Source organism: Protopterus annectens, chromosome 10.part0, assembly GCF_019279795.1.
Source record: "Protopterus annectens isolate FY-2018-M chromosome 10.part0, PAN1.0, whole genome shotgun sequence".
In the NCBI taxonomy this organism is placed as follows: domain Eukaryota; kingdom Metazoa; phylum Chordata; order Ceratodontiformes; family Protopteridae; genus Protopterus; species Protopterus annectens.
In genome coordinates this window covers 1,763,276,101-1,763,300,451 of record NC_056744.1, presented here as the reverse complement: position 1 = coordinate 1,763,300,451, position 24,351 = coordinate 1,763,276,101, and the positions used below count along the sequence as shown (strand labels likewise).

The 24,351-nt window shown below is 39.3% G+C and overlaps 1 protein-coding gene across 5 annotated transcripts in view; it reads left to right on the top strand.

The window, feature by feature from the left end:
• The window catches only part of LOC122813998 (XIAP-associated factor 1-like), a 277,349-nt gene that overhangs the window by 126,794 nt on the left and 126,204 nt on the right, over window positions 1-24,351 (top strand). For 4 of the 5 annotated variants that reach the window (XM_044086581.1, XM_044086579.1, XM_044086578.1 and 1 more), the window contains one exon: window positions 3,480-3,528. In XM_044086581.1, the coding sequence (XP_043942516.1) occupies window positions 3,491-3,528 (38 nt within the window). In that variant the 5' untranslated portion in view covers window positions 3,480-3,490. Of the gene's footprint in view, window positions 1-3,479; window positions 3,529-3,657; window positions 3,772-24,351 lie in introns of all 5 variants that reach the window. The other variant, XM_044086580.1, reaches the window with a different exon arrangement.

Here is a 24,351-nt window from a genome sequence, read left to right as displayed (position 1 = left end):
GAGACCCTGGAGAGGTGCAGATATGCTCTAGAGAGGAGAGGAATGAAGGTCAGCAGGTCTAAGACAGAGTATATGTTTGTGAATGAGAGGGAGGATAGAGGAATGGTGAGGATGCAGGAAGTAGAGTTGGCGCAGGTGGATGAGTTTAAATACTTGGGATCAACAGTTCAGAGTAATGGCGAGTGTGGAAGAGAGGTGAAGAAGAGAGTACAGGCAGGGTGGAGTGCGTGGAGAAGAGTGTCAGGAGTGATTTGTGACAGACTAGTACCAGTAAGAGTGAAAGGGAAGGTCTACAAGAGGGTAGTGAGACCAGCTATGTTATATGGGTTGGAGACAGTGGCACTGACAAAAAGGCAGGAGTCAGAGCTGGATGTGGCACAGTTAAAGATGTTAAGATTTGCACTGGGTGTGACGAGGGTAGACAGGATTAGGAATAAGTATATTAGAGGGTCAGCCCAGGTTGGAAGGTTTGGAGACAAAGCCAGAGAGGCAAGATTGCGTTGGTTTGGACATGTGCTGAGGAGGGATGCTGGGTATATTGGGAAAAGGATGCTAAGGATGGAGCTGCCAGGTAAGAGGAAAAGAGGAAGGCCTAAGATAAGGTTTATGGATGTGGTGAGAGAGGACATGCAGGTGGTTGGTGTGACGGAGCAAGATGCAGAGGACAGGAAGAAATGGAAACAGATGATCCTCTGTGGGGACCCCTAATGGGAACAGCTGAAAGAAAAAGAAGAAGCAAGGATGAGTGTTTGTCACTGTAAGTACAATGTAGAAATAGTTTTTAGAGCATAAATGGCAGTTGAAATTAGAAATAACAGAGATGCAGTAATAGAACAGACAGCAAGAATGCAAGCTTTGCTATGGATGTGGATATGGTAGAATATTATATTGATTAAGTAAGTGTTTGCTGTATTTCTATATTTTATTGTACATAATATCGTGTTTGTTGTTTATATAGTTTTCCAGTTTTTGTATAAAAGTGTCAGTACTGGTTTCTGTTCTAATATCTGCTGGCAAGGTGTTTCATAGTCCAGCTATCTAGGATTAATATAATGAGTCATCTGATTGATTGTGTGACTTGGCTATGGACAGAAGCTGTTTTTGTTATGATCTTAGTGAATTCTAACTTCAAGATATTGTAAAGCGATGTATTTATTTGGTTTATATTTGATGTTGTGGGTAAACTTGTGTTGTGTGATCATTAGGTGAATTTGTAGATCTAGCCATTCTAAATTTTCTACAGAAGTAAAATGAAGTGTTATGTTCATGAGGTGTATGACACAGTTTGCTGTTTTATTTTATGTGCAACCTCTTAGCTCGAGAAATCTGGACAAAACCTAAAATGATGGGGGAGAGGGCAAAGGCACAAAAATAGAGATTTTAAATATTTCTCTTATAAAATTAAAACATAGTATAGAATAATAGAATTTGATTAGCATGCATTGTTCTGAAGGATATAAAGTTTGAAACTGAAATGTGTATCATTATTTAGTGACTTAAATCTCCAATTATTTGCCAGCAAAACAAAAATTGTTTGAAGTACAGACTAAAATAAGGTAAAATTCTGGATATTCTGTGAACAACTGGACAGTGAGAGGTATGCATATGAAGCTGTTAATGTCTAGCATTATTAACTGAGGTTAATCATGCGTGTTTTTAAATGTACATATGTACAGTTTCTGAATGTGTGTGTGTGTACACGAGAGAAAGTAAGACTTTGTATGGACATTAAATATTTATCAGACTTCTGTTTTGGATGTAAAATTCCTACCAATAGTTACATATACCTAAGCAAGTTTGAAACATTAGGTGGAGGAACTATTTTACATCAAAAATATTAAAATATATATGTTAATTACAAAAATAGAAAATGTAATACCTAGCCCATTCTCTAAGTGCAGTAATGCCCTCGATAATGTGGCGACAGGCCTCAGAACACCTCTGGGTGTGCATTATTTACACAATAACACACACCCTGTTGTGTTATTGCTTGCTTAGTATGGCATGTGACACCTGTTCAAGAATTGCAGAGATTGTTGAAACATTTTTGAAAGAGTTATTGTGTCTTTACTGGTGTTGGTGTATACAATCTGAGCTTTTTTCTGCGGTATTTCATGGTAATTTTGACTGCTGTAAAATTATTTGATGTGGATATTGTTTTGTGTTATGAAGTTGGTAGAGTATTTTGTCTCTCCATATGACAGCTGAATCATCTGCATACTGTACTGAGTTTTGAAAACTTTTGTATGGCATTTATGAAGATATTAAATAGATGCATGCCTAGAATGGATCCTTGTGGGACACCTACTGTGACTGTTTTGAAAGTGGATTATGCACGCAGCCTGAGATCTGTTGTATATGTAGCTGCTCATTGTATAGTATATAAACCTGTATGAAAATCTTAGTTTTAGTAGCAGTGGTTGGTGTGAGACTGCATGAGATGCTTTTACTAGCTCTAGGAATGGTGATGCAGCTATCTTTTTTATTTATTTACTATGTTATGGAAGGTTAGTAGAGCTGTTTCAGTACCAGATACTGGCCTGAAAGCATATGAATAAGGGATGGAGGATTATTCCGTGTGAAGTGATTACGAAGTTAAGTATGAATGCATTTTCTAAGATATCTGACTGAGGGGATTTGTCTTAAATGTGTTATTTCAATGCTGAACAGATGCAAAGGTCGAGTCTTTAAAAATTTGGATTCTTTGTGACACCCCTTATGCCTGGCACAAATGCAGACAAAGGAAGGGATTCATGATTCCAGCTCAGTACATTTAGCATTAAAAGTGGGTGATTGTTTATATCACACTCCTCACCCAAATGGTCATTTGTTGAAGACCCATGAAAAAGGGAGAAATCTTCAAACACATGTATATTCAAGTTTGGTCATTTTAGTCTGATATTACCCTTTTTCAGTACTGGATACTTCTTAAGTTAGAAAATTTATTGGAAAGTTCGCATTTTTATGACACGTATCCTCAAAAGAGAAAGTATTTGTTCTATAAAAGCTTTTATCTCCAGTAAAATAAATTTGATGTAAAAAAGGGTGAATGTTGCACATACTGGCTGTTTTATAAAGATTCAAGTCTGTAAACTGGGCAAGAGATAAAGCCCAGTTATTAGCATTACTTGTGTACTTCAGAATGACAAGAGTTTACATCAGCAAAGGTTTTGTAATATTATATATAGTCTGCATTACAAGTGCCTTCTCAACAACAGGAAACGTGCAGCAGTATATCAGAGGTATAGCTTTCTGTAACCACAGTACGTAGGTTTCTAATTAAACACCAGTGAATGCAAACAGCCAGTTCTAGTTCTTTGTCCAGTACAGTTGTGTATGGAGGCTAAGTTTTGGTCCATAGATGTGTGGTTTGTTTCAGCATTTGAAGAATTCTGTAACTTTAGTTCCAGTAACTATTTATTTATTTGTTTTGCTTTGTAACTTTAATTCCAAATACTATTTATTTGTTTTGTTTTCAGAGCCCTCTGCAATGGATGTGAACAGTGAAACAAAATACTGTCGGAACTGGTAGGTAAAGATTCCTGTGCACTGCCTTGATCAAACTGTGATGTATGTAACCTGACCATTAATGTAGAATTACTTTGTATTTGATTTTTTTTTATCAAATTTGCTCACCTTGTTGGTTTCCTCACCCAGAAGGAATCAGGGCTGCTATCCTGCCTCACTACAGCTGGTTAAATTTTCTTTCACAAAACCTCCATTGCCTCAAAATGGCGCCGGTTGTGGCTGATGTCTCTGCATTCTCCTCCTGCAAGTATTTTTTTTTTGTTTGTATTGGTGGTGGCTTTTTAGTTTTTAAATGTGCAAACGTCATCTGTACTGATTATATATGATAAAGAAACATTATTAGAGATCGGCAGTCGGTTTTGTTATATTATTGCTTGCTTATCAAATGGGGAACAATCTTCTCAAAAATGCCTGCAGATAAGGCCAACAACCAACAAGCAGGGGAGTTGGTTGATTAATATAGCTGGAGGAAGGAGTGTCTTAAGCGGAGGCATAGCAGGAGAGGTAGGAGAGGCAGGAGAGGTGGGCTACATGTGAAATTAAAGGGCAGGGCCAGCAGACCACCCTTTCCCAGCCTGCTGCTTGCTAATGTTCGATCTTTTGAGAACAAAATGGATGATCTCAGAACTAGAATTGTGCCCAGAGAGAAACGAGAGATTGCTGTGTACTGATGCTTACTGAAACTTGGTTATCGAATAATATTCCTGATTCAGTTGTCCGGTTACATACTCGCTCTATCTATCGCTGGGACCACACAGAGGTATCGTGTAAAATCAAAGGTGGAAGTACTTGCATCTATATAAATAACAAATGGTGTTCAGATGAACAGGTTGTTGATGTAGAGCACCTAATGCTGAAATGCAGACCCTTCTATCTACTGAGAGAATTCACAGATGTGTTTCTTAATTGTTTAAATCCCTCCACAAGCCAATTGCTCGGCTGCATTGGGGACATTGTATAAGGCCATAAATGCACTAGAAAAGAAATATCCTGAACACAATGTTTACAGTGGCTGGTGACTTTAATCATTACAGCATATGGTCTGTGATGCCAGCATACCAGCAATATGTTACCTTATCTACATGGGTGAAAAATATACTGGATCATGTGTACAGTAATGTGAAGGGGGCATACAAGGCTGTACCATGTGTACAGTAATGTGAAGGAGGTAAACAAGGCTGTACCATGTGCACGATAATGTGAAGGGGGCATACAGAGCTGTATCTCACCCTCATTTTGGTCAATCTGATCATATTTCTGTATTTCTCTACCCAGCATATAGGGTCTCAAACAAGTTCCCATTGTAAGAAAAACTGTTAAGGTGTGGACAGAGGAATCTGAACAAGAGCTTGAGGATTGTTTCCAGTGTACTCAGTGGGATGTTTTTAAGACAGCTGCTATGAATAAGGATTGTATTGTTGATCTGCAGAAATACAATTCAGTAGTTTCCAGCTACATAAGCACATGCACTGATCTCATTGTGCCCCGTAAAGACATCTGGATATATCCAAGTAATAAGCCATGGATTAACTCAGAGGTTCACTCTATGCTTCATGCCCACTCCAAGGCATATACATCAGGCAATATCAGTGAGTATAAAAAATGTAGATGTGACTTGCACAGTGCTATCAGAGCAACAAAGGAGAATTACAGTCCTAAGCTAGAAGGCTGTTATTCAACTGCTGATACAAGACATATGTGGCAAGGCCTGGAAAACATCATAGGCTACAGAGACAAAGGCAGAGGGATGACTGCTGACAGCCAGTTTTCACCAGACAATTTCAATGAATTTTATGACTGGTTTGAGCTCCAAAACACAAATCAAAGGGTACCACCATAAGAGAGAGGGGCAGAGAGGAGGCACCACCATCATTCTCTTTCGGCTTTTCCTGTTAGGGGTCGCCACAGCGGATCATCTCTTTCCATTTCTTCCTATCCTCTGCATCTTGCTCTGTCACACCAACCGCCTGCATGTCCTCTCTCACCACGTCCATAAACCTTATCTTAGGCCTTCCTCTATTCCTCTTACCTGGCAGCTCCATCCTTAGCATCTTTTTCCCAATATACCCATCATCCCTCCTCAGCACATGTCCAAACCAACGCAATCTTGTCTCTCTTGCTTTGTCTCCAAACTGTCCAACATGAGCTGACCCTCTAATATACCGATTCCTAATCCTATCCATCCTAGTCACACCGATTGCAAATCTTAACATCTTTAACTCTGCCACATCCAGCTCCGACTCCTGCCTTTTTGTCAATGCCACTGTCTCCAACCCATATAACATAGCTGGTCTCACTACACTCTTGTAGACCTTCCCTTTCACTCTTACCGATACCAGTCTGTCACAAATCACTCCTGACACTCTTCTCCACCCATTCCACCCTGCCTGTACTCTCTTCTTCACCTCTCTTCCACATTCACCATTACTCTGAACTGTTGATCCCAAGTACTTAAACTCGTCCACCTTTACCAACTCTACTCCCTGCATCCTCACCATTCCTCTACCCTCCCTCTCATTTACACACATATATTCTGTCTTAGCCCTGCTGACCCTCATTCCTCTGCTCTCTAGAGCATATCTCCACCTCTCCAGAGTCTCCTCAACCTGATTCCTACTCTCACTACAGATCACAATGTCATCTGCAAACATCATAGTCCACGGGCCTCCTGTCTGATCTCATCTGTCAACCTGTCCATCACCACTGCAAATAAGAAAGGACTCAGAGCTGATCCTTGATGTAATCCCACCTCCACCTTAAACGGATCTGTCACTCCCACTGCAGTCCTCACCACTGTCACACTACCCTCGTACATATCCTGTACCACTCTTACGTACTTCTCTGCCACTCCCGACTTCCTCATACAATACCACAACTCTTCTCTAGGCACCCTGTCATATGCTTTCTCCAAGTCTACAAAGACACAATGCAACTCCTTCTGACCTTCTCTGTATTTCTCCATCAACACTCTCAGAGCAAACATTGCATCTGTAGTGCTCTTTCCTGGCATGAAACCATACTGTTGATCACTAATCATCACCTCCCTTCTTAACCTTGCTTCCACTACTCTTTCCCATAACTTCAAGCTGTGACTAATCAGTTTTATCCTCTGTAGTTACTGCAGCTCTGCACATCACCCTTATTCTTAAAGATAGGTACCAAAACACTTTTTCTCCACTCCTCAGGCATCCTCTGACTTTCCAAAATTTCATTAAACAATCTAGTTAGAAATTCCACTGCCATTTCTCCTAAGCACCTCCATGCTTCCATTGGTATGTCATCTGGGCCAATAGCCTTTCCATTCTTCATCCTCTTCATAGCTGCCCTTACTTCCTCCTTGCTAATCTGTTTCACTTCCTGATTCACTATCCCCACATCATCCAACCTTCTCTCTCTCTCTCATTCTCTTCATTCATCAGCCTCTCAAAATACTCTTTCCATCTACTCAACACACTCTCCTCTCTTGTGAGTACCTTTCCCTCACTATCCTTTATCACCCTTACATGCTGCACATCTTTCCCAGCTCTGTCCCTCTGTCTAGCTAATCGGTACAGGTCCTTTTCTCCCTCTTTAGTGTCCAATCTCTCGTACAACTCTCCATATGCCCTATCCTTAGCTATCGCCACCTCTCTCTTTGCCATGCGCCTCATCTCCTTATACTCATGTCTACTTTCTTCATCTCTTTGAAAATCCCACTTCTTCTTCGCCAGCCTCTTCCTCTGTATACTCTCCTGTACTTCCTCATTCCACCACCAGGTCTCCTTGTCCTCCTTCCTCTGTCCAGATGTCACACCAAGCACCTTTCTAGCAGTCACCCTTACTAGTTCTGCTGTAGTTACCCAGCTATTCGGTAACTCTCCACTGCCTCCCAGTGCCTGTCTTAATTCTTCCCTAAACTCCACTTCACAATCACCCTTTTTTAACTTCCACCATTTAATCCTTGGCACAGCTTTCACACTCCTCCTAGAGAGGAGGCACCACCACCTTTCACAATATCACCAACAAGTGTGGCAAAGTCCGTGAGGAGGATAAATCCTTGAAAGGCAGCCTGTCCAGGTAATATTGCTGGAAGGACACTCAAAACCTGTGCCTCAGTGTTTGCTGATGTTTTGGCTGATATATTAAGTCTTTCCCTTGTGCAAGCTACAATTCCCACTTGTTATAACATTACCAAAAAAGGGCAAAGCCAACTGCCTGAATGGCTACTGGCCGGTTGCTTTGACTCCCATAGTGATGAAATGCTTCGAGAGAATCATTATGAGTCATATTCAGTCAGCTGTACCTGATACAATGGCTCCCCTGCAGTTTGCATACAGGCCGAATAGGTCGACAGAGGATGCAGTCAGTACAACATTGCATACAGTTCTTACTCATTTGGAGAATAAGGACTGTTTTATGCTTGATTGTTGTTTACTGATTATAGTTCGGCATTCAATATGGCGATAGCAATGAAGCTCATTAATAAGAGTTGTCCATATTAGATGTGCCACCGACTCTTTGCAATTGGGTCTTGGATTTTTTAACAGGCAGATGACAGTCAGTCAGGCTGGGGAATAACATCTCTAAAGCAATAATAATAAATACAGTACAGGAACTCCACAAGGCTGTGTGCCAAGTCCAATGCTGTACACCCTCTTCAGTTATGATTGTGTTGCTTGTCAACATGACACCAGTATTGTCAAATCTGCGGATGATACAACGGTCGTTGGTCTGATCTCTGGGGGGGAATGAGTCATCGTATAGGAGGGAAATGGAGAACCTTGTGAAGTGGTATCGGAATAGTAATCTATCTCATTACCAGCAAAACAAAAGAGATAATCCTTGATGCATGGAGGAATACAGGGCAACACTTACCATTATATACTGGTAAGTCTGAGGTGGAAAGAGTGGCTACATTCAAATTCCTCAGTATTAACATCTCTGAGGACCTTACCTGGACTCATAACATCACATACCTGGTAGGGAAAAGCCACAGCAACTGTATTTTCTGGGAAGGCTGAAGAAGTTTGGCATGCCCAACAACATCCTTAGCAATGTACAGTTGAGAGCATTCTTTCCCACTCTATTACTGTATGATTTGGGAATAGTACAATACAGGATTGCAACGCTCTGCAGCGAGTAATAAAACCTGAGCAAAAACATCATGGGCGTAACAGTCCCTGCATTGGAGGACATCTACACCAAAAGAGTTTTTAGGAAGGCTCAAAACATTATCATGAACACTACCCACCTACAACACAAACTGTTTATGCTGCTACCGTCGGGGGGGGCATTAAAAGAGTATGGTGGCTAGAACAACCAGGCTGAAAGTTTTATACTTCAAGCTATTACTGTTAAAACTCACATACTACCTCTCCCTCCAGTATTGTAGGTTGGTTCACATTTGGGGGAAACAAGCTTTTTTGCACAAGTGCGCTCTTTTGAACAGCTACACATATTTACTGATACTGGTATTTATGTTATTGTCTATTTGCTATTTTAGATTACTACAACTTGTTAATTGTCATTGTTTTTATATGTTGCTGGAGGACTTGCAGAATACAAATGTCATTGTACTTTGTGACGCTGTATCTACTACATATGACAATAAAATTGAATTACCCTTTCCCCTTCTGATTATCTTGCTAGGTTCTGATCAAAATTTAAATAAAATTCTTCTTTGCAGGGAATCGATCCCCAAGGATCTTACATCACAACAGCTGCAGGTGCTGAGACACAGATGTGTTATAATTTCTGTTATCATGTCTGCATGTGTAAATAGGCAGGAGTGAAGTGAAGAGTTCAGCTTGTAAATTGTGGGTTGGCTTATTCAAGACGTAACTGAAATATGATCACTACGAACCCTGTTTATACAGAGGAGTGCACAAGTTAACAGTTTCTGTCTTATAGGCTGGTGTGAGGGTGAATGTTGTATATTTTGTTCTACTATTGTTTGTAGTTCTATTACATGTAATTGCAACCTTTGTACTTTAGAATGCCAGTCTGACAAAGGAAGTCTAGATTTACCATTCTGCTGTTTGCTGATTTTCCAGATCTTTCAGTGTCTCATGTGCCATTTTTCACCTGAATCTTGTACAGTTTGTTAACCTTAACCCCAACCACTCATGTACGGATTACCAAACACAATCATTTAAGTAGAGAACTGAAGAAAAAACAGTGAAGGTACAAACACAGCTGAACAAGTAGCAGAAACGCTTTAATAAAAATAAGCGCTTTCATGTCTCATCATAGACGCTTCATCAGATTCAGAATAAAAACACAATGCAAACCCAAGTTATAAATACTGCAAACACAATTCAAACTATCCAATCACAAACGTACATCAGTTAAAAAACACAAATACGCTCATTTAGCCAAAGCTCTATCAATTAAAAAGGGTCTATATTACAAAAGCGAAAATCCCTAAGAGCGAATACCTAAACATCGACCCTTTTACCGCGAACCGCGAAAATCCCGAACACATTAAATCGTGCAAAAAAAATATCGACCTGTAATAGTCGGCCAACCCCACCACCCGCTACATACTACCTACCTAACTATGCACTATCCTTAACCCCACCCTAACCCTAAGGTCCGTAACTACCACACACTTCCCCTACACACATATACCCAAACAAAATAAATAAAACACATACATACATTTAAAAAAAACCCTACCTCCAACACTATACTAAACCCCACATACACAACTAACTATGCACTATCCTTAACCCCTCCCTAACCCTAAGGTCCGTAACTACCGCACACTTCCCCTACACACATACACCCAAACAAAATAAATAAAACACATACATACATTTAAAAAACACTTACTTCTAACACTACACTAACTCTTACATACATTACCTATCTATGCACTTACCTTAACCCAAATCCTAACACTAAATTCCTATCTATCGCACACTTACCTTACGGAGCTATACCGCAGACGGGCCAACCAAAACAAATCGACATTTTGAACTTCGCAGTTTTGAACTTTCGCGGTTTACGTACTTCGCGCAGTACAGGTTGATGTCTTCGTGTTCGCCTAAAGGAATCTTCGCTGTCATAATAGGAACCCACTTAAAAAGGGCTTAACAGACACTCTATCATTAAGACCTTATTTTTTATCAGATTGTAGCCATAAAATCCATTTGGTTTTTACTCTTTCTGTCATATTTTTAATGTTACCCAGTCTAACACTTATATGTACTAGCTCTAAGACCAGAAACTTAAACTTATGTAATGTGCCTAAACACAAAATATGCCTTGGCTAGACTATTAGTCTCATCTTCCTTGTGAATAGCATATATGTGCTCTCTGATCCTCTCTCTTAAGGTTCTGTTGGTCTTGCCTACATAATATGAAGGGCACGTAGTGCAATAAGCTAAATATACTAGACTCCTGCTACTACAGTCAGCATAATGATTAAATACATATTCTTTATGAGTGTTTGGGTGGATGAAAGTCTTTCTGTCTCCAGTGCATAAGCAGTAGTTACATCTCCTGCACGCATAAGTGCCCTTCCTTTGAGACTCTGTGATGTTAGAATGTCGAGTCTCATAGCACAAAAGTCTTTTCAGAGATTTGGTGTTTTTATAAGCGAATTCAGGAAAATCACCTTCCAATTCTCTAATCTTATCTGTCAATAAAAGTTTCCAGTTGTTACGAATATCGTTTCTAATATAGTTATTCCTAGTGAATGGAATATTCACCCTACATCTCTTATCACCATTCTTACTCGTATTTCTTGTGTGGATATCATTAACAGGGTTCCTATTTTTATTCTTACTAAAGAAGGGGTTACTCCTTCGTCTTCGATCTGTAAATCTGTGCAGGCGCTGAAAACCACATTTGGTGTAATTATAACCCTTGTCCATAAACAACTTCTCAAGCTGATATAGGGTTATATTACAATTTTGATCATTACTAGTGAGATGTGAAGTTCTCAAACTTTGTCCCTTTATAATATTGTCATAAATATATGGGGGGGTGCATGCTGTCTCTGGAGAGATAATTATTAATGTTTACATCCTTTCTTGAAGATGCTAGTGTAAATACCATGCAACTATCTGTCAATCTTAACATCCAAAAACTCTACTCCTTCTAAGGAACAATTATATGTGAAGTGCAAAAAAGTAGTGCTGGTGTTCAAAAATGAGACAAAGTTGTCTAACTCTTCTCTGGACCCATCCCACAACAAAAATATATCATCCACAAACCTTTTATAGTATAGGACAGATTGAGAAAAATCAGCATTTTGTAATATATATTCACTTTCCAAGTGTGCCATGACTAAATTTGCATATGAATTTGCGCAAGGTGTTCCCATGGCAACAACTTTTCTTTGTATGTAATATTTATTATGTGTAAAAGCATTATGAGTATGAACCATGTCTAATAGCATACAGTATAAAATAACCTTGTCACTACTCAAGCACCAATTCTTAGAAATAAATTGTCTAATGTAATCAAGTCCTTCATCATTAAGAATGGAGGTAAATAAAGATGTCACATCCATAGTGACAAAAAGACAATCTGACTTAAATTTGTCAGAAAATACAAGATCAGAAAGAGAGCATAAAAGCGTCTCAGTGTCTCTGAGAATAACATCAACTTTATGTACCATAGGGTGCAGCATCTTCTCCAGAAAGATGAAAATAGGCTCCATGAGCCATCCATTACTGGCCAAAATGGGCCTAAGAGGGGGGTCATAAGAATCTTTGTGGATTTTTGGTAGCTCTCTAATTGTAGGAACAATAGCAGATTCTACCAAGAAGTACTTATATAAATCATGATCTATCTGTCAACACATCAATAAATCATATAGTGGATCATGAACATCCTTAATAACCTTATCTAAAGCATAAGTTGTTAACAAACCATATGTCTCACCATCACATAGCATATCATTCATTTTGCTCATGTAGCTATGACTATTCATGATAACAACAGACCCCCCTTATCCGCTGGTCTTATAATTATATTGGTATTATGCTGTAAAGAACTAATGGCATCACGCTCTGCTTTCATTATGTTTTGAACCCTGCCCTCAACACTTATGATAATGCTTGTGGGGAGTCTTTGTTGAACTTAGATGAAACAGAATTTTGGTAATGCTTTTTATAACATATATATGCTATATGAGCAAAATGAATGCTAAGCTGTTTTTATGAAAAATGGACCAAAAGTATGAGGCAAAAACATGGACATTCTGTGAAAATCTGTACAGTTGGCAGGTATGCTGCTGCCTCTGGTTTACTTGTGCCTAACTGGTTCCATGGTCTCCACCAGGAATTAGCCTGTGGGTGACTCTCATGTTTAAGTACCCAATGGCTTAGGGATGAGAGAAGACTGATGAAGAGGACATCATCCAGGCAGACGTCATGGCTTGTTTAGAATTCACCTGGTCTCTGTGCTGGTCCAACCAAAGTCCAAAAACAGGCTAGGAATACCAGCAAAAAATCCAAAAAAATATAGCATATGAAAATAATTTATTGCACACCAAGTAAGGGCTTTCGTCTGGTAACAATGACCAGACTTCATCAGACCCTGTGCTGGTCCAGAGAGAAGACAGACATCTGCAGCCTAAACAATGTTGCCTGTGGCTACTATGCTACATAATTTGTTAAGCACAGGCGTCTCTGCCCATTTTTAGCCTTGCAGGATCATCTCCCTGTCATAGGAGACAGTCCTGTAGTGGGTTAGGCTGCATCTGCACCCCCCCAGATGGTGGCAATGTTATCAGCTGCTCACTCCAACTCTCCTTGGTCATATCCTCCAATACCCAAGTCACTTATCCCAGTCATCTGGGATGCTGTTGGTACTATATCCTTCTATGTCTTAGGTATTGTCATTTTACTTTATGCATCTTTTCATGTTTATTTCATGGTAAAGGTAAGTAGTCCACTCACCTATTAAGTAAAAATAAATAATACATAGTATATAATAATAAGTAAAAGACCTTAAAATCCCCACATTCAGGTTCTGTAATAGAATACTGTTAACACATGTGAATATGTACCTAATAAGTTACTACAAATTAGTTGCTCTGTGTTAACATCAAATATGTCCAACTTATCCAACCCCCTAGACTCTATATACACACACACACACACACACACACACACACACACACACACACACACACACACACATACACATCATACATCATCGAATTATACATGCACTCTTCATTCACTTAAAGAAAGAAACATTTATTTCCTTTGCGGTGACATACATCCTAACACCGGCCCTTCTCCTACCTCTCATAACTCCCCTAGCTCCACAAAATCACTAAATTTCACTACAATTAATCTCCAAAGCATAAGAAACAAAATTCCCCAACTGCGCGCATGGTTAAATCAATATAAACCTGACTTTAGTGGCATCACTGAAACATGGCTAAAACCATATATCAAGGATTCTGATTTTCTACCCCCTAACTACTCCTGCCTCAGAAATGATAGAGTTCACAAAAAAGGTGGAGGCATCGCTTTAATATTTCCAACTACCTTCACAGTGATCCCTTAGTCTAAACCAATTCCCCTCTTCTCCACTGCAGAGCTACTCATCTTCTTCCTAAAACATAATGATCACAAAACCCTCTGTATCATAGTTATCTATATCCCCCCAGCCAATAATATTTCTATTCTTGAAGAAATTCTTGCCTAGGCAACCAACAACATAAAAAATGAAACCATCATCCTAGGTGACGTCAATATTAACTAGCTAGATATCTCCAACAGTAAACCTTCTTCTGATATTAACCTCCACATTTACTCTCAGCTGATCTCTGACATCACCAGACCTGACAAGAGGAACAAAGACTCTTTCCTGGATTGGATTTTGGTCTCTGACCCAGAAAAAATCTCCTCCTCCAGAGCACACCCAAATAGTATTAGTGACCACTCCCCAGCATTTATAATCTGCAGACCCACCTCCATTCCTAACATACACCAATATTGTCTCACCAGAGAACTCTCCAATTTCTCCCCAAATACCTTCAATGATATCTTGCAAAATACTAACTGGAACCCACTAACATTTCTCCCACTTAATGAGGTTGTTATAATACTTTAATTCTACATTTCTCAAGGTCCTAAATAGCCTTGCCCCTATCCAGCTAAAAAGGGTCAAGGCAAAACATGCTATATAGCTTACTAAGTCCGCAAAGCAAGTAATGTCCTCTAGGGACAAAGCCTGGAAAACCTGGCAAAAAAAAAAAACAAAACACCTTCTAACCTCACACAATGTAAACAACTTTGCAATCAGGCCAAACGCTTAGTTATCAAAAACAAAAAAGACTATTTCCTATCCACCCAGGACCAACATAGTCTAAATCCCAAGAAATTCTGGGGAACTATCAATTCCCTTCTCCACCCAGGTACTAACAGTAACCCATGCCCAAACCCAGAAAAAACACCCACTCAACTAGCCTCCCTCTTTAATATATATTTAATCGACAACATCACTAAACTTACTACTACCTTCCCACCCATCAACATTGACTCACCAGGAACTCTATTAACACACTCCCCTGCAAGTACTCTACCTGAGTTCACACTTGCACCTACAGCCACCTCCACCATTAAAAAACTTCAACTCATACCTTGTACCAATGCCCCAGATAACCTACCTGCAGAATACTTGCAACTCTCAGCATCCTCGAACTGCATATTCTATCAGCATCCTCCTCAACAGGTCCATTAAAGAATCATGCATACCTGACATCTGGAAAAAGACATTTATCCTTCCACTTCATAAAGTTGGCAACAACTCAGATATCTCCAGTTTCTGTCCTATTGCCATTCTCTCCCCCATCTCTAAAGTACTAGAGAAATGTATTCATACTCAGTTGCTCAACCATCTGATAAAACATCAAATCCTTTCCCCCACTCAACACGACATTAGGCCTGGGCATAGCACCAACACTGCCCTCATTTCCTTTTTGGATACAGTAAACAGAGCTCGAGCTGCTGGCTCCTTAGTCTCAGCACTGTTTCTTGATTTATCAAAGGCATTTGATACTATATCCCACTCCCTTCTGCTTACCAAACTCGCTAACCTTGGCCTATCTTCCCCAACCCTACAATGGTTTACAAATTACCTCAGCAATAGACAACAATTGACTAAATGTCAACATGCATCTTCCTCTTTCTTAAATACTAATGCTGGTGTCCCCCAAGGTTCTATACTGGGTCCCGTCTTATTCAGCATATTTGTCAGTAACTTCCATACCACTCTTGCCCACAGAACTCTTATCCAGTATGCAGATGACTCCACTATCACCTGAACTTCTAAATCTCCCACTGCACTACAGCATCTCACCCAAGAAGCCTTTCCCTGCAGCGAAACCTGGATGTCCCAGAACCATCTAGCCCTCAACCCCATTAAAAATAAACTGTTAATCTTTACCCCCACTAAACCAAACTCTGTTGACAGGTCACTTTTTTCCATTCACTCCCAAACCAACACTATTATTGAAATTGTCCCTAGTACCAAACTGCTAGGTGTCACCATCGATGATAGAGTAACATTTGACCTTCACATATTCAACAACATAAAAAAAAAAAAACATCAGAAACTAGGTGCCCTGTATAGGCACAACTATTTTCTTATCCTCCCTGCTAAAAATGCCCTGACCTCATCTTTCCTGCTCCCTACTCTGCTATGTGGTGCTCCCATCCTCACCAATCTACAGTCCTCCTTGAGAGCAAAACTAGACTCTTGCTACAACAAAATTGCCAAGTTTGTTACTAATGGAAAAATTTCCACCCATCACTGTTCCTCTCTGCATCAACTAAATTGACTAGAATTCCCCCACTATCTCTCTTTTCTACAGCTAACCACAGCCCACAAGCTAATCTATCGCCCAGAAACCTGCCCCTCCCTCTCCTCTATACTAACTGTATACCATCCTAACCAACACCTCAGGTCTGAAAACAAAATGTTTCTGGCTGTCGAGAAATCCAAGCTCTCAGCTGGCCAAATGTTATATTCCTATACTGTCTCCAAGTCATGGAATAGTCTTCCCCCCTCACTCAGATCAAGCAATAATCCTGTCTGCTTCAAAAAAAAATCCCTCAAACTACATCTCTCCTCTCACTGGCTATGCTCCTGCACCCAAATAAACAACTCCAACACCTGACTTATCTCCACTATGACTTCGCCATCAAATATTTTATTACTATTATTTCCTTTCCCTTCTCTCTGCCAAACGTCTCCTTTCCTATCACCTTACCTTTTCTTTCCCTACTTAGCCCTCTTTCATCACCATGAATTTATCCTCCCTCTGCTATGTTCCTTGTAAACACATTTTACACTAGTGCTGGAGTGAACTAATGCCAGTGATTTAAGTCTATTTTAGTATTTTACACTAATGCTTGATTGTATGTACACCAGTCATTAATTTATCTTACAATGATTATGGTACTACCACTTTATACCCTTTATTTGTATTAATCTGTTTATCGTTTTAGTAACTTCATTGTATGTAATTTTGTGGAGCTTTTCTCCCCGGGTCTCCACTGAAAATGGGCTCTTTCTAGGCCCAGTGGACTTTCCTGGTTAACAAATGCAATAAATAAATGCAAAAATAAATAATTTCCAACCATGCCACAGAAAACAACCAAGTAAAATTCACTCGTTGTTATGTACCACCTCCTTAGAGTTTTTCACATTAATACCCGGCCTCCAAAAATGAAATTCCAACATCATCATCCATAGTAAATATTCTATCATCATCTGATCCCATCTCAGTAGACACACACCTCTAATGGTGCTTCCAGAAGAGTAATGCCCTTTCACAGGAGTTGTCAGTAAACGTTCATCATGGTGCACAAAACAAAGCCACATTCCAGACCAATGGCATAGTGTTCTACACTTTACACTTGTAATAACATTCCAAATATCTAGCTATATCAAAAAAATTAAATAACTGGGACCCATGCTCATGACACCAGATGTTTCCCTTGAGTACAAGAGTGCTCTGATATCCCTGTTCCAAATGACAGACATGTGTTCCTCCCCAACTAACTGTAGCAATAGAAACATCACCCTTCGCTGAAAGACATTGCTAATATGTTAATACATTCACTGCCTATATTCATTAAAAAAAGACAAGCACCGCAGTCATGGATATCTGTTTAATGAATACCAAGGGCTCAACATAAGGCAGTTAATTTAGTTCATTCTTAGAGGAAAAGGTCTTGAGAGCACTCAGAAAATGTATAGGGTATAAGGCAATGAGACCTAATAGGATTTACGTTACAATTCATGGAGGGTTTTGATGATGTGAGGTAGTGCCAGCTGTGCCAAATGGAGTAGGGCAGTGCATGTGTAACATATGCCAGCATAGCTAATTGGAGTTTTTTAAAGAATTAAATGTCATTTGGATACCAACTGGATTTGTACAGATGCTTCTGTTAAAAATGTATTTGTAAAGTTGCTTGTGTTAACAATGTATCAACAGTGGGTCCTGCTGGACAGAAAATAAATATACATGTATCTCAGGTGTATTGTTGTAACTGATGAAATGTATATATTTTAACAGAGGATACTGGAAGATAAGGGTTAAGCTCAGCCCAGCTAACCTTAAGAAAAAGAGCCTGAAATTAAATTACTTGGTTTAGGGCATAACGATTTTATCTCACAGGTCTGAATTCTGCCAGAGAATAGCATGTTCTTTTCTGCAGGAAGGGTGGAAGTGTTGAAATTGTTTTACAGTTTCCAGATGGTGTAATGAACTTTAGCTAAAGTTGTGTGTGTGTATTGTGACAAATCATTGCTAGGTCCTGGCTCAGTTTTTAGTGAGGGGTTAGTGAGGGAATCACACAGACAGGTGACCAGATGTGTGTCATTCTGTAGCCAGAACTGAAATTGTATTTGAATTCTAGTGAGAGATGTGAGGTATGCACTGTGTTTTGGGACCTGACAAGACATCATCCACTTCACCTTGCCTTGCTTTAGTAAGTAACTAGAGAACAGTAATTCAGGCAGTTAGGAAAATATAGTGAAATTAACTAAATTTATTTTTTTTCTGCTCTCTCTGAGTCTTTCTATCTGTTTTGCTTTTATATTTCCTTTGATTGAAACTCTGGTGTTTATTATAATTAGATATTCAGTATTTTCATGTTTTTATTGTTAAATATATCTTCTCCTTTCATTGTGACTGGTCTTTTAGAAAATATTTAACCTTTGAGAGTACTTGCATTTATTTAGTGGCACTGTGGCTTCACGTACCTGAAAGTCTTGCTGCTTGGTTAAACGCTACCATTTGTATAAATATTAATTTTACAAAGTGTAATTAGGTACCCTTGTAAGAGCCTTAAAGTAGCTGGCTTTGAGTGTACTGGTGGCAGTGAATCTGCCTTATAGTCTAGGTGGAGGTAGCATAATGGGTAAGCTGTGCCAGACTTTTCCAGGTGTGTGTCTGAAAATCAAATCTCAAAGAAAGTGTGTGTGTGACAGCTGCTCTGAACAAGGACAGTAAGAACACTGATTTCACAGGGAGGATGTTGAAGACTTGGTTGGGAGCACCCAGCTAAGAACTCAGCTCTGTAGTGGTCAGTGGGGAGACCTATTTGTGCCTGGAAAGAAAGCCCAGCTCTAGGATTGGAGTGTGCATTCCCTGCATGTTCTTAAGGAAAATCTTAAATCCAAAAAAGACTAAACTTTTGCTATTCCTTTCCAAATCCATCAACCATCTTTCTCTATCTCATACCTTAGCAATACTAGAATCACAGTCGAAGAACTTACTAAGGTTTGTGGAGCCATCATAGATGACCAACTCAGATTTGACCTTCATGTGCTCAACTGCATCAAGAAAACCTACCAAAAACTAGGCCTGCTCTACAGAACTAAAAAAATTCTAACACACTAGTCTAAAATCACTCTTTCTCATGTCGCCTTCTCCCAAGTCTCTTCTATAGCTCACAATTTCTCACCAACCTACAAACCCCTCTCATAACAAAACTTGAAACTACCTATAATAAAGTGGCCAGATTTGCTGCTAACCAGACCTTTACATCCCACCACTGTCTTTCTGTCAAAACCTTAGTGGTTAGAATTTCCCCACCAATTGCTTCTCTCTCAACTACATATCATACATTCCATCCTCTACAAGCCCTCCTTCTGTCCCAATATCTCCTCACTTGTGTCCCTCAACACACCATCAGAAGCATTGACCAAAGTCTATTACTAATCTACAAGCCAAAAAAAAAACAGTTGGACAAAATCTATACCGTTACTCACCATCACTCTCTTGGAATAAACTTCCTCTGGTGATTAGACATATAAATCTAAAAAATTTCTTCTGAATGTGCTGAACTCTGCTCATTCAGTCATAAATCTTCTTTCCTTATAGCTGCTCTACTGCCAGACCTTTCTTTTTACCATGTTCTCTCTCTTGTTCACTTTTATTTTTCTCTAAGGACTGCAAAATTCAGTAGCAGTGTAACTGCCATTTCACATTACCATTTGGTGAATATCACCCGCCCCTCCTGCAGAAACACCAAACACAAGCTAGCAGAACATGTCAAATACACCCCACTCAGACTGGCACCATTTGAAAACTATTCTAGCCTGTTCTGTGTGCTGTTTTGGCATCTTCTAGTAGTGTGCCCTCAATGTAAGTTCTGTTAAATGTGTTTTTTTTTTCTCTAGAAATCCAAGGATTCTCACAATATATGCTAATTATTTGTTATAAGCAGTAAGATATGCCACCATTTACATGTGTATATATTTAAAGGGTTGTGCTCATCACCCGGTCTTGGTAACAGACTGAATTCTGCTTATGCATTACTGTTTTAAGTGGGATTATAATAATTATTATTATTATTATTTTTATTGTGCCTTTACTTACCATTTAGCTCATATTATTGAAACTATTGTGTAATTATCACTGGTTTTAAAGGAAGATACTGTGCTTTATCAATGTGTTCCTATTGCTGTATTTTAAAAATTAATACCAAGCAATTAACAGCAAACTAATTTAACTGCTCCCTATATGCTTAAATGGAATGCAATATAATTCCTTATAGTTTGCGAACACTCGGCTGCTGTAGTATAGTAATACCTTGTACTATAGATTCTGTTGTAGTTAGACTGTCCTATGTTACAGTGATGGCTCACCCAGGCCAAGCTGGATACTGTATGTATATCTAGATGCTTGTTGTATTTGTTTGAATATATTTTTTAGTGTCAAATTACTGCCTAGCATTTTTAATTTAACTTGGTAACTGTAGTGTTATTAGGCTGTGTTACCTACTTCTCTTCCACTCCTTTCTTATATTTCACCAATTATAAATACAGTCCTACCTCGTCTAGCACTCCCCTTGTCAGTTTTTCCTAATATTTTTTTTCATTTATAGTTCTCAGCTAATACAAACACTGTGAGGCAACCCTATAGCAGTTTTCTACCAGCAAGCTGCATCTGCAAAAGTCTGTGGCTGGTTTGCTTAAAGTAAAGGAACATTACGGTGTATGTTAATGCTTTAACCTTTCTATGATTGTAAATTTCATTAGAATGTATTCAGGGAGTGCACACTACTGGTAACCCCTACCCCCACCAGAGATCTCTCTAAACCCAATACTTTCTAGTTTGGAATCATTGTTTTACTCAGTCTTCTCCTTCTCAATCCACTTGCCCATATTTCTCCCACTCCATACTCACTCCTGGCATAAGGTTTCTATTTCTCTAAGAATTCCTACGCTACAAAATTGTCAGCTGCATAGATACTTTCCACAGTACCTGGTAGTCTAAGTGACTGACTGTTCCTTGCTGTGCAGTCATAGAACTTGCCTCTGCCCTCTCCGTTCCACCTTCACTATGCTTGTCCTACACTCTGCTCCCCTACCTTGCCCCCATTCCCTCCCACCCCAAATCACTCGAATTTATTCTAAACCTAACCACTCACCCTCACATTTAGCTGCTAATCACCACCTATACAATTTCCAATTATACAATAGCTCAAATTTCCACATTAACCTTAACAACTCCCGTCCATTACCACACATATATTAACCTTTAACCAATCCCTACCCTTTTTACCATTATAAAATGCTGTCAATGGATTTTATATTACTAGCTCTGCAAACAACTGCTGCTCACTTGACAAACTACCATTCACAAATAGTCACCCCTCACACCTTTCACAAAACTACATCTACTATTTTTCCACACCTAACTGACTACTCCATCTTAATATCTCCATCCATCTTAAATATAACCGAACTCCTTCACACCTCATGCAGACTACACCATATTAAACCAAACCACAAAAATACCCCTTTTAAGTTTCATAAGTATATATCAACATTCTTCGAAACACTGGTAACCATAGCTACCAAACTTATTGTAAGTGGAGATATTCACCCAAACTCAGGCCCCATTACCTCCTTATCACCCCCTCAAATACACAATATAACCAATCTATCATGAAAAGGCCCCGAAATACTAATCCTAAATCTAAACCTGGGAAGCATAGTCAACACATGCCACCCTATCCCATTATAACCCTGATATTGCTGCTTTAATGGAAACCTGGTTAAAAGCACACATTACTGACAACAAAATTACACCACCTGGTTACAACTTTATTAGAACAGGCAGGAAGGTAAAACGAGGTGGAGGAGTAGCCGTCTTATTTTAGAGCAGTCTCACACTTTTACCATAAAGCCTTAACATCAATAACATCGAAACATGGATACCTGTTAAACTTCAACTTAACCAAAATAAATTCATATCTATTATAGTTACCTATGTAACACCCGGAAATAGCATCTCCACTGTAGAGCACATCATCCAGTCTATATCAAATTCCATAGCCCAAGAAACTATCATTATGGGTGACTTTATAGACTGGACAACCTATAATTCACATAACCCTAGCAATCACATCTACCTCTATGGCTTCACACAACTCTTTCAAGCTCCTACATGGATTGATAAAAACACCAACCATCAATCTATGCTGGATTGGGCAATAAACAACAAACCTCAGAATTATCATATTAGTGTCTGCTTACCTGACAGCCTTGGTGACCATATTCCAACCTATCTACTGAGAAAAAAACATAAGTACTGTCAAACTCACTACCTTCCACCAAATCCGCTATAAAAAAACGTCAACCCCCAAAATCTAATCAATACCTTAAAAAAATATAACTGGTCTCTACTAAAAAACCTGCCCCTTGATGCTGCAGTAGATTATTTCAACAGTAACTTCCTTGAAATTCTAAACAAATTGGCCCGCCCAGGTCAATTCATATTAAAGGCACATACACACCGTGGCTAACTAGACAAAGCTTGGCAAACATGGCTCACCTGTAAAACCCAAATCAACCATATCACATTCCAGCAAATTAGAAACAAGGCTAAACAACAAATCAACCTAAATAAAAAGAACTTCTAATTTAACCTACAACAGAAACACCAGCATAACCCCCAAAAGTTTTGAAATACCATAAATGCCGTTCTCAACCCAGGACATTCCACTACCCTCTCCCCCAACTTACCACACTCTCCTACCACCGTTGCAGAAAAATTCAATAAATACTTCACTGAAAGTCTACTATCTTTAATTAAAAGTAATTCCACAGAACCACCACTAGCCTTCAAACCTCTAAATATTAAATTCCAGCTCCTTCTCCTTACAATCTGTTCCCACAGCTACCATTAAAAAACTACTGAAAAATCTCAAATCCTCTTCAAAAGGAGCTGGCACGGTACCAGCAGAATATTTAAAACTAGCAGCTGAAACCATTTCTTATCCAGTGTCGATCCTTAGTAACAGGTCCATAGCAGAGCAATACGCCCCAACAATATGGAAAATCACACACATTATCGCCTTACACAAAGGCGGAAATTCCACAGAGCTGACCAACTACAGACCGATCGCTATTCTCTCTGCACTATCTAAACTCCTCAAAAGATGTATCCACTCCCAACTGATTCATTATCTTACCTTCAACAACATCCTAGCAACATGTCAACATGGTTTTAGACCCCGTCATAGTACCACAAATGCACTCCTCAGTTTCACCAATACCAGCAACCAACTTAACAATGGTAAAGTAGTCACTGCTGTCTTTCTAGACATGTCCAAAGCCTTTGATACGGTCTCCCACTCCAAAATATTAAATACACTCTCCAAATTGAACCTCAGCTCCACTGCACTTCAGTGGTTCAGAAGCTATCTACAGGACCGTCAACAATCTGTAAAATGGCTTAACATCCTATCCCCATCTCTTCCTTTCATACTAGGAGTACCTCAGGGCTCAGTTCTTGGGCTGCTATTCTTCACTATTTTTACAAACAACCTCCCTAGTGCTATCACACTGGCTTCAACTATCCAATATGCAGATGACACAACACTTATATGTGCCACTAATAACCTGCAACACCTCCATGATATAACCCAAAATCGTTCTCAGATACCAAGCTATAGCTTTCTAACCATCAACTCATACTCAGCCTCAATATAACAAAACTCATGATCTTCCAACCCACAAGATCCTCTCCCCTCTGGCACCTATTACATCACAGCTAGGAGTAATACTAGAATTAATACAGATTCACAAACAAAACTACTAGGTGTAATAATAGATAACAACCTAAGATGTGACCTACATTATAGCACAAAAAAGTTCACAAAAATGGGTACTCCTTACAGAAATAAAAAGTATCTAACTAACACCTCTGGGGTTGCCCTTGCTAGAACCCATCTTCTATCAACACTTTTGTATGCTTCCCCATTTCTCAACAACCTTAAAAAGACAGATTTAATTAACTTGAAACATGCTGCAATACAACAGCTAAATTTGCAACTGACTGCCCACATC